Raw genomic sequence first — 12867 nt, forward strand, 5'->3', positions numbered from 1 at the left:
CCCCCCCTCCCCCACGTTTGGAAAACCTTGAAAGGGTCAAGCAGAAAATCCCCTGCAATTTCTGGGAAAACCAGTGTGATTATCTATTTGTTCATCCAACATGACTCCAAGCAAGCAAGGCTGATACCAACAAGAAACAGAGTGTGTGTCAGTGTGACTGGCTATTTCTATTTTTGAAGTTCTGGGTCACAGATCTTATTCTCCCACCCTGAGCATTGTTGAGACCCACCCACCCCCAATTTAATATCATCCACAGCTCTAATGAGCAGCTGCCCAGTCATTGCTTCAAGTGATCCTGGCCCCAAAACAGATCCCTACAGAGTCCAACGATCACTGCTGCATCCGCTTTAGCTGCAACTAACTCAGTGGGAGAGAAGCTCACCCTGATCCAGCAAGCCAGGAGCTCCATGTGGACCCCTGAAAGAACGAAGGCTAATCTCTTAAGATGCACCTGCAATCAGCAGGCTTCTGGGGGGACTTAAGCTGTTTTCAGGGCTGAGAGAAATCATTTTTAAGGCAGATTTTAACATCTTCAAATCAATTTGAAACCAAAGCATTATTGTGGAAAATGTCCAATTTGCAGTGAACAGTTGCCCTGGGATAGAACCTTTGGGAAATTTCACAACATCAAGCAATAAAATCACTTACCATTGCCTGGAAAATCCAGCATTGATAGAAAGAATTAGGAAAAGCATTAATAGCCAGATATTGTAAGGACAATGACATACAATGATTAATATTTCTACAGCCATCAAGGCTGCCAAAATACCACAGTTAAATCCTACCTTATTTTCGCCCCTTGAAAAATCTTCAAGTGGGTAACTGAACTGAATCTCTTAGCTATCTCATGTTTTCCCTGTGAGCACCACTTAAATTCACTGAACATTCGCACTTACGACTGTTGCAAACTCTTGCAGCAGCTCCCACATGATTACAATTTGGGTGCTTCGCAATGGGCTTGAATTTACACTCAGTTGCTGCGGTCTGTAGTCATACAATCACAATTTGCAACATTTTTTGATGGCTCCTATCATGTAGTGACTTACAACTGTAACGATTTATGACAGAAATTCCTGTCTCCGTGTGGTCCTCAGTGGAAGGCTACTTGTACTTCTGCGGCCACCTATCCTGACCAACCATAAAACCCAGAGGCCTCTGCCTGTCTCTAACTAAACAGGCGAGAATAATGGATTTTGTTCTTCTACGGAGGCCTCATTTGTAATCTGCTGCTCTTGCCCCCAAGTCTTCCCAATGGATGAGCAGTTCAGGCTCCCTCTTCTCCCTGGCTGGGCTCCACAGCAAGCAGAGTAGCCGCGATTAGCTAAAGCATGGGGGGTGAGGTGTTACTCATCACGTTACTGCATTAGTGCGACAGCATGCTGCCAGGAACTCACCACATCTCGGATGACAGGGAATGTGTTCTTCCGTCGCAGGTCTGGCATGCTATCGATCCCGTACAGAGCACTCCCAGGGCTGAAAAGGTGAGAAAGTGGGATGGATGCATGGAACATACCAAGATGTATGGCTCATATGGAAGAAAACCACACCAGTGTTAAAAGTCACAGACTCCTGTAGTCCCTTGAGACGTTTTTGGGAAGCATTTAAAAATCCCCAGAACTTTTGAAATTAGAATACCTTGGCCTTTTGAATTCAAAAGGACCACAATGAAAGTTCATACACTGCTGTTGGTTTTTTGCTCCTTCCAAAGTGGCCTTGCCAATGAACTATTAAGCCTCTTCCATATCTTTCCCAGAAAAACTCTGTGGTGTTTTTTCCTTGCATCCAAGATCATAATTAGAGGCTGGAGGAGAGACATTGACATTTCTCTGCACAGTGTTATGGAAAAACAACAACAACAACATCCTTGGAAAGGACTCGATAGGTATACAAAAATGCCAAATCCAGTCTGAATATCTGTTTGGGTTTGAATGCAGCAAAAACACCAAGTTGACAAAGTTCTTGAAAATGAACAGGTCAAGATCCTTATGGAACTTTCGAATCCAAACACACAGACATCTGACCCACAACACTAGGCCAAGTCTGGTTCATTGATATTGCAATATCAGGTGATGCACGAATTGAAGAGAAACAGCTAGAAAAAATAATGAAATACCGCGATCTGCAAACTGAAGTTGAGTGATTGTGGAGGAAGAAATCAATGGTTGTACCAATAGTAATAGGAGCCCTTGGAGCAATACCCAAAGGACTGCCTAGATACATGCAAATTTCAAACTTATTAGACCTGAGTATTCTGACTTTGCAAAAAACCACCCTACTCGGAAGTGCCTATATACTCATATGCTACCTTAATAGCTCTTAAGTCCTTGGTTAGGACTTGAAACGTTACATTTTTACCAGTCCCAGACTATGGATCAAACTGAAGATTAAATCTTAAATAATAATATCAACATCTGCCTATCCCAAGTCCTTGGAAAGGACTCAATAATGCCAAATCCTGTCTGAACAATTGGTTGATTGCATGATAAGCAATAATAATATAAACCTCTATAAACAGGAAACAAAATGACCGGCACACAGAAAACAAAGAGGAGTAATGAAATGACCAGACCCACATACACTCTGAAAGAATGTGCATATCACAAAACTCTTCCAAAATGTTGAAACCAATGGAGAACCACAAAGCTGATAAAAGCAGAATTTAAGAGAAGGTTGTATTGTCACCAGCAGGGCCAGCAGGCAAAGGATCTCTTCTGGCACTTAGGTTGGAGATGTCATGGTAAAGAATAATTGGAAATGGAATCTAGTTAACTGGTGGCAACTCTGACAATATTTCAGACAACTGACAGCGTAGCTGGAGCAAGGAGTTTCTGGGGAACGGTCAGAATTCCAGCAGCTGCATGGAGGATGAACTTTTAGGGAGGCAAAGTAGTCCTTGCAGAACAAGGCAATTCCCTGGCTTTGTCTCTCCATGTCTCCAGTTTGGGTTTGTGCTAAGCTTCTTCTCAAATATCTTCAAATTTAATCAAGTCTCTCCTAAGTCATCTGAGCATCCTCTCTGCTGCTTCGCTTCTCCTCCCCACTTGTTGAGAGGAGCTGCTATCAATGTTTCCTCCAAAGAACAGTAACATCCTTCAAGGGCAGTTTTTTCAGACAGGGAGGTGCAGGTACTTACCCAGAAAAGGCTTGGACAGCAAGTTTGGAAGCCTCCAAAGAACGTCCACTGACAGCAAGAGCCTTGAAGGGAAAGAAGGGACAGCTCAGCTTCTCAGCAAGTGCTGGCAGGTGGCAAGCAGAGAGGGGCCATATACAGAACAACACCGAGGACGGAAACACGAATGCGAAGCAGGGCCAGCTCCACCACGCCAAAGCTAAAATCCATCTTGTTTGAAAAGACAACAGAGCAACATTCAGCCTTGAAGGGGAAATCTGCCTTGTGTACCCCACCCCTGCAGGCGGTTTCCCTTTAAACCCTGGAGTACAAGCGGCAGTTGGCCAGTGGACGTGCTGGTCCTAGGGTGCAAAACGGGAAACCTGGGTTTGGCAACAGCAGATCCCTAAGCTGGCACAATTTATGATTCAAAAAACCACAACAGTGGGGACTCAGTCTGCATGTCAAGGGGAGGCATCTGGACACATCAATGGAGAAAGAGGAAGACAGAAGCATGGAAAGCTGGGGGGGCATGCGCATCTCACAACTTAAATTAAAAGACCAAACAGGTCGACTGAGCCACAACCACACGCCCACAAAAGACACCACCCTTTAAGGAAAGATGCAAATTTGGAACCTTTTCATCCACAGAACTGCTATCTGAAAAAGAATTGGGAAGAGGGGAATAAAAATTAGACACAACGTCTCCAAGAAATGTGCATAGTGAATATTGCAATCCTACCCAGAGCCTGGCCAGGAGGCTCTTGAACTTTATACTCAGATCCTAAACCAGGTTGGGACCTCCTCTCCCACTTACTTACTTCGGCCTGGCAGGGAAAGTTAAAGTTACGGCTGGCCTCTGAAGAGCTAGTGTGTTTAATTAGACCTCTTTCTCAGGCTGGTTCCATTAATGTGCACTAGGATTTTCAAGTGTGAAAAAGAACCCTCAGGACCTGAAGCAACTCATCCAAGGGGATCTTCATCTTTATGAAGAAGAGGTGTTCTGCTTACTCAGATGCCAGCCTGGCAAAGTGACTCATGGTCCAGCATCATGGCCCACCTAATCATAGCAAGAATCTGTGGATTAAGGCATTGAAAGCCCCTCCTGGACTGCAAAGCCTGCAAAGCCTGACCCACAGGCTGAAGGAGGCATGCTGGGAAACCCTTCCCACCTCACACATTCCAGGAAAACCACCATCAAATGATTTCCTTCTCAGATGCCCCTAACATCCTCCCTGCAGTCCTGGCTCTGGATGGAAAGTCTTCCAAACACCCTGCCTGGGTGGCTCAGTGGTGTTCAGAGGGTGAACTGACCGCCATCACTTTGGAAGGGGGCATGGAGGGGAGGATGGCCTTTTATTTCAAGCCTAAAGAAAAAGGAGTCCCTCTCCCCCCACCCATTCCAAGAAGTAATTACAGACCTGGAAGGGAAACATAAAAATAAGAAATGGTTGGTCTCTGTGACTAACAGTAAAAACAGCAAGGCTTTGGCATGACTCTGCCTTGACACCATTACAGTCTAATGAAGGACAGTAATTAAAACAGGGGCCTTTCTTTTCTTGTAAATCAGAAATATATATTGTGTTTTTTCTTGGCCACAAAAACAAATCTGCTCAATTAGGATTGCTCAATTAAACAGATGAAGCCAGAGTAAAAAGCGGTAGCATGTAATACTTTTCCCTCTGAACGCAGTGGATCCTTCAGCAAGTGTCTTGTTATGAATGATGCTGCATTGATCAAATCCTTTGTGGCCATTAGGAATTAAAGCTTCCTGTATACAGACATCTAGTCAGCTACAAATTATGCACTTTAACTGAGGGTGTATCCCAAAGACACACAGCACCAAACAGGAAGACTTCTGTGAACAGAACTATGGGTAGTAGCTTGGAACTAGTGACAGGATGAAGATTGGGGGGGGGGGTTGTGTGTGCTGAAATCAGCTGCTCTCTTCTCAGCCTGTTTGTCCCCTACAGCAAGCTTGTCTCACAGATTTGGGGCCAGAAAACACTTCCTGTCCACCTTGTAAATAAAGGGTCTTAGTCAGAAGGTGCAGCAAGCTTTTAAGTGGGCCAGAGAGATATTGAATCTCATCCAGACAATCCCTGTGACCTAAGGAACCCAAGCGGGGAGAAGGAGGGACACACTCCCCGACTCCCTGGATTTGTCTGCCCAGACAGCTGTTGCCACAGCCCCAGGATGGTGGCAACTAAATTATTCTAAAGTCATTACTCCAATGCAGAGTTTGCCTGGAGGATATTAGAATGCTTTTGCCTAGACGCAGGCAAAAGGATCTAATGTTCTGTGCCCAATTGAGAGGATTATGGCGCATAGCAAATGAATAGCAATGGTCTGATCCAGAGAAGGCCAAAGCAAAATCTTAGCTGCTTGACAGAGAGAGGAGCAATTGCAATCAGTGGGCACAAGTTGTGTGTGTGTGGGGGGGGGGAACAGGCAGGAAAAGAAGCCTTAGCAGATTAAGCTGTGCTCTCAGGCAAAGGGCTACAGGTCCCCTGTATTTGTTCCCCCAAGACTGATGATTTCCTGGCCTGTCCACAAAACTCCCTGTTCAAGGGCAACATCTGTCAGGTTTGGTCCTGCTTTCAACCGCAACAGAAAAAACTAAGCCTATCAATTGATAGGCATCCCTGCACCATTTTAAACTGCCATGGGCACAAAAATAAAAATAACCTATTTAAATAATGAAGTTTAGAGATCTGAACTCATCAAATCTTGCACACTGAACTATGTGAGGTTTCATGTGAGAATGTAGATTTTTAAACACTGTCAGCACTATCTGTCTCGGGGGTGTGGGAGTGAGGTCACATTGTTGGGTCCTCATCTCAGTTTCTAGGCACCCTGTCAGAAACCATCCTAGATCATTCTCCAATGTTTCTTTGACAGAAAAGTCTTTGCCGAGTTCTCCTCCACTGACTCCCCAGAGCAAAAACCGTGTGCCAAGGAGACCCTTCTGCTGCCCAGGGCAAAGATGGCCCAAACCCTTGCAAAGAGCTGCTGGGACAGAGATTGAAAATGGGCCATCAGGGAATGCAACAAACCAAATAAATCCAGAAAATCCTTCAGAATTTCCAAACTCACTAGATTTTGCATACTTTTTGCCTAAGAAAAACCAACCATGGTCAGTGGAGTAAGTTCTTAATGGCACATAGGCAGAACCAGATGGCAACTGCACAGCTGCTTGCCTGTCAGCTCTTCATTGGAATCTCCCACCTAAACATTGCATTGTATTATTCTATGAATTTGAACCACCATTTCTCTGTAGAACCATTCTCTGTCCCACCCCATCCCTTGCTGCAACTAGGCCTAAGAATAAATAGTAAGCACATATGTACTATACTACTATTACTACACCCCTTTCTCTCTGCCCACTTTGCAAGTTTCTACCACTTGTATCGTTTCAATTCTTTGGCTCCTAGGCACATGGCAGAACTGTGCTCTGGCTTTGCCAAGCCTCTAAACACTCCTGATGACAAATGAATGCTGCCGCGTTGTGTGGTCATAATTTCAAACAGACTTTCCAGTCTTGGGGGCAATTCCCTTTGTTATCTATCCATCTCCCGTTACCTCCTCAGGCCATCCTGGGGCCCCCAGAAATGACCTCATAAGAACATCTCTCAGTTTGATGACACATGGTGCTGGAGAAAATCCAAAAACCTTCCTAACCAGAATTTAAAGACAACAACTTCATTCAAAGCAAATATTCTAAGGTGTACACCAGGCAGGGTTGCTTGGGGAGAGCTGCAAGAAAGAGGAAAGCATTCCTCGCTGTTTGTACACAAGAGGTCTCGTGGTGGCCTTTTGCCTTTGCACAGAAGCCTTGGCATTTAGCCTTTCTGCAAGGGGCTGATTCCAAGTGGAGAGGACCCCCTTTCCAGAAGGTCTCTAGTACCTTGCAACTAACAGAGAAAGAGTTTTTCAACCAAACATTGCAAATTCATTCGTACATCTTCCCAAAATGAACTACCCTTCAGTTTATTCCATCCCAGGTTTGTTCAGATCAGAGAAATTTCCTCCAACTAGGGCAGAAGCCTGGAAATGTGACAGACAGTGCTTGCTCAGTGGCACACTATTCCAGGTTTGGGATCTAGGCATGCAATCTCTCAACACACACAAGCCCACATCCCTTGCCTTGCGGGGCTTTAAAAGTTCCATCCTGAAGGATGCGTCCTACGGTATGATGCCCTTTTGTCACTGAGCTCCCCATGGACTCAGAGGGATTGCAGTCAGCCCCACCAGCCATGTATGAACCTAACCTTATCCCAAGTTACAAATGGAGTCTCTTCCTGCTTTAGGATGCCCACATGAAACTTCATCTCTACTGGAACTGCAGCCGGTTTAGTCTATGGTGAAGATGCTGGCCTACAGACCAAGAGAGGGTCCCACCTTAGGTACGCTAGCTGGCTAGGTGACTTTGGGTCAGTCCCTCTTTCAGCCCAATCCACCTCACAGGGTGGTTGTTGAGGGGAAAACAGAGGTAACAAGGAGTATAATGTATGCTTGATGCCTTGAGTTACTTATAAAGTAACTTATAAAGCCAGGATAAAAATCAAATCAATCAGTCCACAAAACACTATGCTCCAGGGCACAGTCAGTTTCTAGAGGAAGTACCGTACATGGGGCTAGACAGAGTGAGGAACTAGAGCCAAGGGGGTGAGATGGGGAGAGGGCTGCTGCATTTATCTAAAAGCTTCAGCCCCACCATGATACTTGCTCGGCCAGGGCTTCCAGACAGAAATCATGATGAGACATGGGAGTGCTGTGCAGAAACACGTAGGTCTGGGGAAGGTGCTTTTGTGGATGTGGTGTGAGTGCAGACTTCTCATTTTGTGGGGAGCTGGGACCAAGAGTGGGCAAGCTCCTCTAGCTCCAGGCTGGGATCCAGCCAGCCCCCTCCAGAGCACACGGCTAGAGAGGCAGCCATTCTCTGCAGTCTTTCTTGAAATGTGTTATCAGCAAAGCTTTGCAAGATCCAGAGGCTGAGACCCATGCCGTGGAGGAAACAGCAATGACACAGAGGCAGCATCTTTAAAGCCAGCAAAGGGGGTGAGGATGGGGGGAAGCAGAGGATTGACTGGAGTGATACCTTGAGAGCTGGGCTGTCTCTCCTTCTTATACACCCCCCCAGTGAATTAATCTGAGCTGATTTATCTGTTTCCCAAACTTAATGGATGCTTTTGTTTCTGTAACTGTTTCTGGATAGTTTCTCCAAGGTCATCTCTGCGGCTCTCTATTGGTTGTTCAGTTTACAGTGCAGTTATCAGCAGTGAATCCCCCAAATCAAAATGGTCAGAAAATAGGCGATCGGATTCCTGAGGCAATCTGCTCTCTGACGCTACAAGGAGGAACTGCTAATGTGGCACTTCCTAACCAGCCAAATGGATCCCTTCGGACCCACAGCGGCCTTGGTGGTTATCAATCCTTGGCTGCTCATAGTTTGGACATGAGTATCCAAAGTCCCCCACTCAGTTCCCCTTTGGGCAACCACCCTTCAGCACCTTCACCTGCCCTTCATACAGATTCTGCCAGGGAAATGGAGGTGGCTGTCAGTCACAGGGGCAAGGTGGGCCTCTGGCAAAGTATAAACCTCCAACTGAAAGTGGCCTCTACCCCACCTGGCTGCCATGAAGTGATTTCTCTGGAGGGGAACAAATGAGCCCACATAATTATTTTAAATTATCCTAATTTTAATCATGGTTTCTTTTCTAGTCCCTGTCCATAACCCTGACCACAACCCCAGCCCAAAACACTCTAAGCAGCACCAACAGACCATGCAAACATTTCATGGCCGATTGCAATAAACCCTTTTAAGACCCTCAGGCAGGCTGTCAATCCTGCCCCAAACTATTAAGGGTTTTAGGATGTGACCCTATATTCATTTTAAAGGTAGAGGTCAGCATCAAAACAGGGCTTGGGAAAATAAGAGGCCTCGCCCCCGATGCTCCAGGTAATCAACCACTTCCCACAGAATTTTCCAGGTGGTCTCTCACAAGTGGCACTGGAGGACCTAACAGAGATTTGCACCCATTAAACATATTTTTAAATAAGAAGCTAGCTGCATTGATACATAATAATACATATCATCAAGATTTCTAAACCATGATTTATTGACTACTATATCATACTAAGTCATAATCACACATCACTTCACCCTCAAAACAAAGAACATACTCTGCACCCTCAAGGAAATGTGTGAATTTATCCCCCATCATGGAGCTGGTCACAAACTAAGAGTTTAATCTTCCCCGCCCTACAGCAGAATTTAGCAGAGTTTCTATTCCAACAGAAAAAAAGGACTCTTACAATTCAACATTTCTTTCTTTCTTTTCTTTTCTTTTTTTTTGGTTTATTGCTGTTTGTAAGCAAAATGTAAATCCACCCTACCTCCAGCAAGGATCTTTTCCTGCACCTCACTCATCTGCTTCTTGTATGCCCTCAGAGCAGCTTCTTTAAAAGATGGGGTGCCTTTTTTTTTTATGGGCACTTTAGCAGGGACTACTGGAATATTCTTATTTCCCTCTTCACATCCATCTAGTTCATCTCCAGCCACCGTATCTTCCCTGGCAACTTCCCACATGTGCTGATCAGCCACCAGGTTCTCCAAACTGCCACTAGGAGAGTCTTCTTGTGCAACAGCTGCCACCTCCACTTCTCCTCCCTGCGTCTCTTCTCCCAACTCAGTTGCGCTCGTCCTGCCCTCCAGTTTAGCAAGGACTTGCTCCATAACTTCCACATAATCTGTTTCAAGCTCACCCATGGATTCATTGGGATCTTCCCCATCTTCAGCTCGATAATAGGAGGCCTCTGTGTAAATGTCAGAATCCAAGGTGGTGCTTGATTCATTAGCAGTGGATTGAGACAGTGTGCGAAACCTTCCCATAAACGATGACCCGCTATCCTCACAGCCACTTAAACTCTGAGTGCTCTTATTCCATACCACTTCCAAAGCTGATCTCGCCCGTTGCAGGGTACTTCCAAATTTGGGAAAGAGGAGGGCTTTGTCTGAAAGGTCAATGCTCAGCCGGCTGTGCCAAGACTTGGGAGGTCCTTCCTCAGCATCCGTGCTGGGCAACTCGCTTTGGCTTCGATACATCACAGGTTTCCTGGTTTGGGTAGGGAAGATGGTGTTGGCTTTAGCCTCCTGCTGCCCAGTGAGCTGGCTGGACCACTGCATTTCAGTAGTGGGCCCTGCCCCAGAGAGGCGGTGACTGTCTAGGGCATAATCATAATTTTCTGCCTCATACTGGGCATCTAAGAACTGGCTGAGGTTTACTTGTTGGTTGGAAAAATCGTTTAAGTTATAACCCAAATGTTGGTAGCTTGAGGAATTTACTCCCGTGTCTCTATTCTGGTCTAGCCGATTCCAGTCTTTCCATGGCGCAAGTTCATCTTCTAAGGAGACCTGAGAGTTACTATAATGGCTCCGGTCACCTGAGGCACATGCCATCCCATTGCTGACCCCACTGTCAATGGTTTCTGTATTCTCCATTTCACTCTCAAGTCTATGAGGGGGGCCCTCTGGATTAAACCCCTGTTCCTGCAGATCCCCACTCCACTCGGCGGGGTCAGCCTGTGTTCTCTGCCAGAGTTCCCGGTCAGAAAAGGATAAAAGCGAGCTCCCGTTCGTTTTGATGAAGTGTTGGTTCTCTAAAAAATCTTCAGAAAAAGATTGGCAAAGTTTAGAAAAATCAGACTCTGAACGACTGAGTTTTAGTGCTGCCAAATCATCCTGTGACGGCCACAGAGAAGTCATGTTGGAAGAGCTGCCAGCTCTGATCTCCTTCGGTGGGCTGCCTTGACCAGGGAAAGTCTTGCCGTCTGGAGCCCTTTTAAGAGCATCTCCCTTGCCCTTGGCAGAATTTCTTTTCATTTGTGGAGCAGATTTGGATATTTTTGCATACCTGTTCCGACTGATATCAGGTTCCAGTTCTTTGCCATGGTTATCACGGAACTCCCAATCCTGCTCTCTGGCTCTGAGCTCTGCAGCAAGGCACTTCAGGTCCATGCTCTCGTACGTCTGAGACGAAGGGAGGCTCCTCTGCTTCCGCTCTCTTGAATCTCGAGGGAGAATTTCAGCTGAAACCCCAATCCCCGTCCCCTTAAGCTTGTAAGACTTTTTCAGAACCAGGTCTCTGTGCTGGGATGTTTCAAAATAAACAAGGATGGCCCGTGGCTTGGCATTAGGACAGTCTCTCTGTTGTCCCAGTCGCTGTGCAAATTCTATTTTGACAGAATTTTGAGCCTCCGAAAATCCCATTTTCTCCATTAATATTCTGTGCACTACATGTTCAACACTCTCAAACTTCTCCTCTGGCACGTTTAAAAATCTAAGACTAGTTTTACTCCCTGCGTGTCCAAGTTGTTTGATATAATCATATATATCACGTGTCTCCCTTCGTGATTGTACAAACCCGGTCCTCAACTGTTCAATTTCATTCTGCACGACTTCCACATTGCTGGAGATCTCATCAATGGACTCTCTGAGGGCATTGACGTGTCCCCGCAATTCAGAGAGCTCCGTTTCTATCTGACTGATCCCCTGAAGCTCTTTGAATATCATTTCCATCACATCGTGGGTCTGACTGATGCAGCCGGTGGAACTGAAGCTTGCTTCCAAGGTGCTGGACTTTGGCGGGCGAGCAGTTCTGTCCAAAGACTTGCTCCTCAGGCCCCAGGTTTTCTTCCACATGCTGAGCTCGGAGTCTGAGGAGACGTACTCCTGACTCTTCTTCCATTTCCTCAACTTCCGTAAAGCACCAAGCTTGAGGTTGTGCAGTGTGCGGTCCCCTTCAGAACTGCCATCTGAAGGGGCGAGGCTACTCACACTCTTCCTGTTGCGTCTCATAGGCATTGTGTGCGATGAATATTCTTTGCTCCCGTTTTGGTCTTTGGCTTCACTTAAAAATTTTGAGAATGAGCTTTCGTTAGAAGGTGCGTCCCGAAAGGAATCTTCATTCTTATTTGAGAAAACTCTCTGTTGCAATCCATTCGCAATGGCTGCCCGATAGCTGAAAGTTGGAGACAGAGAAAATTCGTGGTTGCTTCTCTCCTCTGCAGCTGACCAATTGCGAGCAGACGTATGCTTAGCTATTTTTTTTACTGTGCTTTTTAAACTAATTGAGAATAGCTTTACTTGTCCAACTTGGGAAATATTTAGTTCCTTTTTGCTTTGACAGCTCTCTTGTTTGCTCCTTGTATTGTTGTCCAACTTCTTTGTAAACATTCCTTTATAAATCCTGGGTATGTGAAAAAGGTTCTGGTTCTGGAGGAGAGCAGAAACCATGGAAGGCAAGCTCAGTTATCCTTCCCCACAAATACTGCAGTTCCTTCTTGAGGAAAGCATTTGTGTGCTTCCAATGATCCAGGACAATAGACACTGGTAAGTGTAAACTGCGGCTGGCAAGTCAGAAGGCAGGAACAGCTTCAGGAAGGAGCCCAGAGGTCTGAGCAATCCTGGTTCTATTTTCCATTGCTCTCTGCAGCATCTAAAAAGCAAAGAAGACTATTAATATTACTTCCAAACCAAATTCTTCATGTTACACATCTCAAAGATACTGAACACTTGCTCATCTGACATTTTGATACATAGAATTATTTAAAAAGTAATTTATGACATTTGGAGAAACTGGATTTCCTATTTGCAGAAAAAAAGCTGATCAAGAGAGAAAGTTAGGTAAATTAGTTTTCATGGCACATTTCAGCATACCTGTCAGTTTGGGGGTTAGAAAAATATTTTTTAAAAA

The 12867-nt window shown here is 45.5% G+C and overlaps 1 protein-coding gene across 1 annotated transcript in view; it reads right to left on the reverse strand.

The window, feature by feature from the left end:
* UNC13C (unc-13 homolog C) overlaps nucleotides 1-12407 on the reverse strand; it is a gene marked incomplete at its 5' end in the record, with an annotated part of 50662 nt that extends 38255 nt beyond the window's left edge. The window contains 4 exons of the mRNA XM_083371759.1: nucleotides 1395-1473; nucleotides 3134-3195; nucleotides 3747-3769; nucleotides 9509-12407. Coding sequence (XP_083227885.1) covers nucleotides 1395-1473; nucleotides 3134-3195; nucleotides 3747-3769; nucleotides 9509-12407 — 3063 coding nt within the window. The remainder of the gene's footprint in view (nucleotides 1-1394; nucleotides 1474-3133; nucleotides 3196-3746; nucleotides 3770-9508) is intronic.
* Between the last annotated feature and the right edge of the window lie 460 nt (nucleotides 12408-12867).

Source organism: Vipera ursinii (genome assembly GCF_947247035.1).
Source record: "Vipera ursinii genome assembly, chromosome: 11".
NCBI lineage: Eukaryota > Metazoa > Chordata > Lepidosauria > Squamata > Viperidae > Vipera > Vipera ursinii.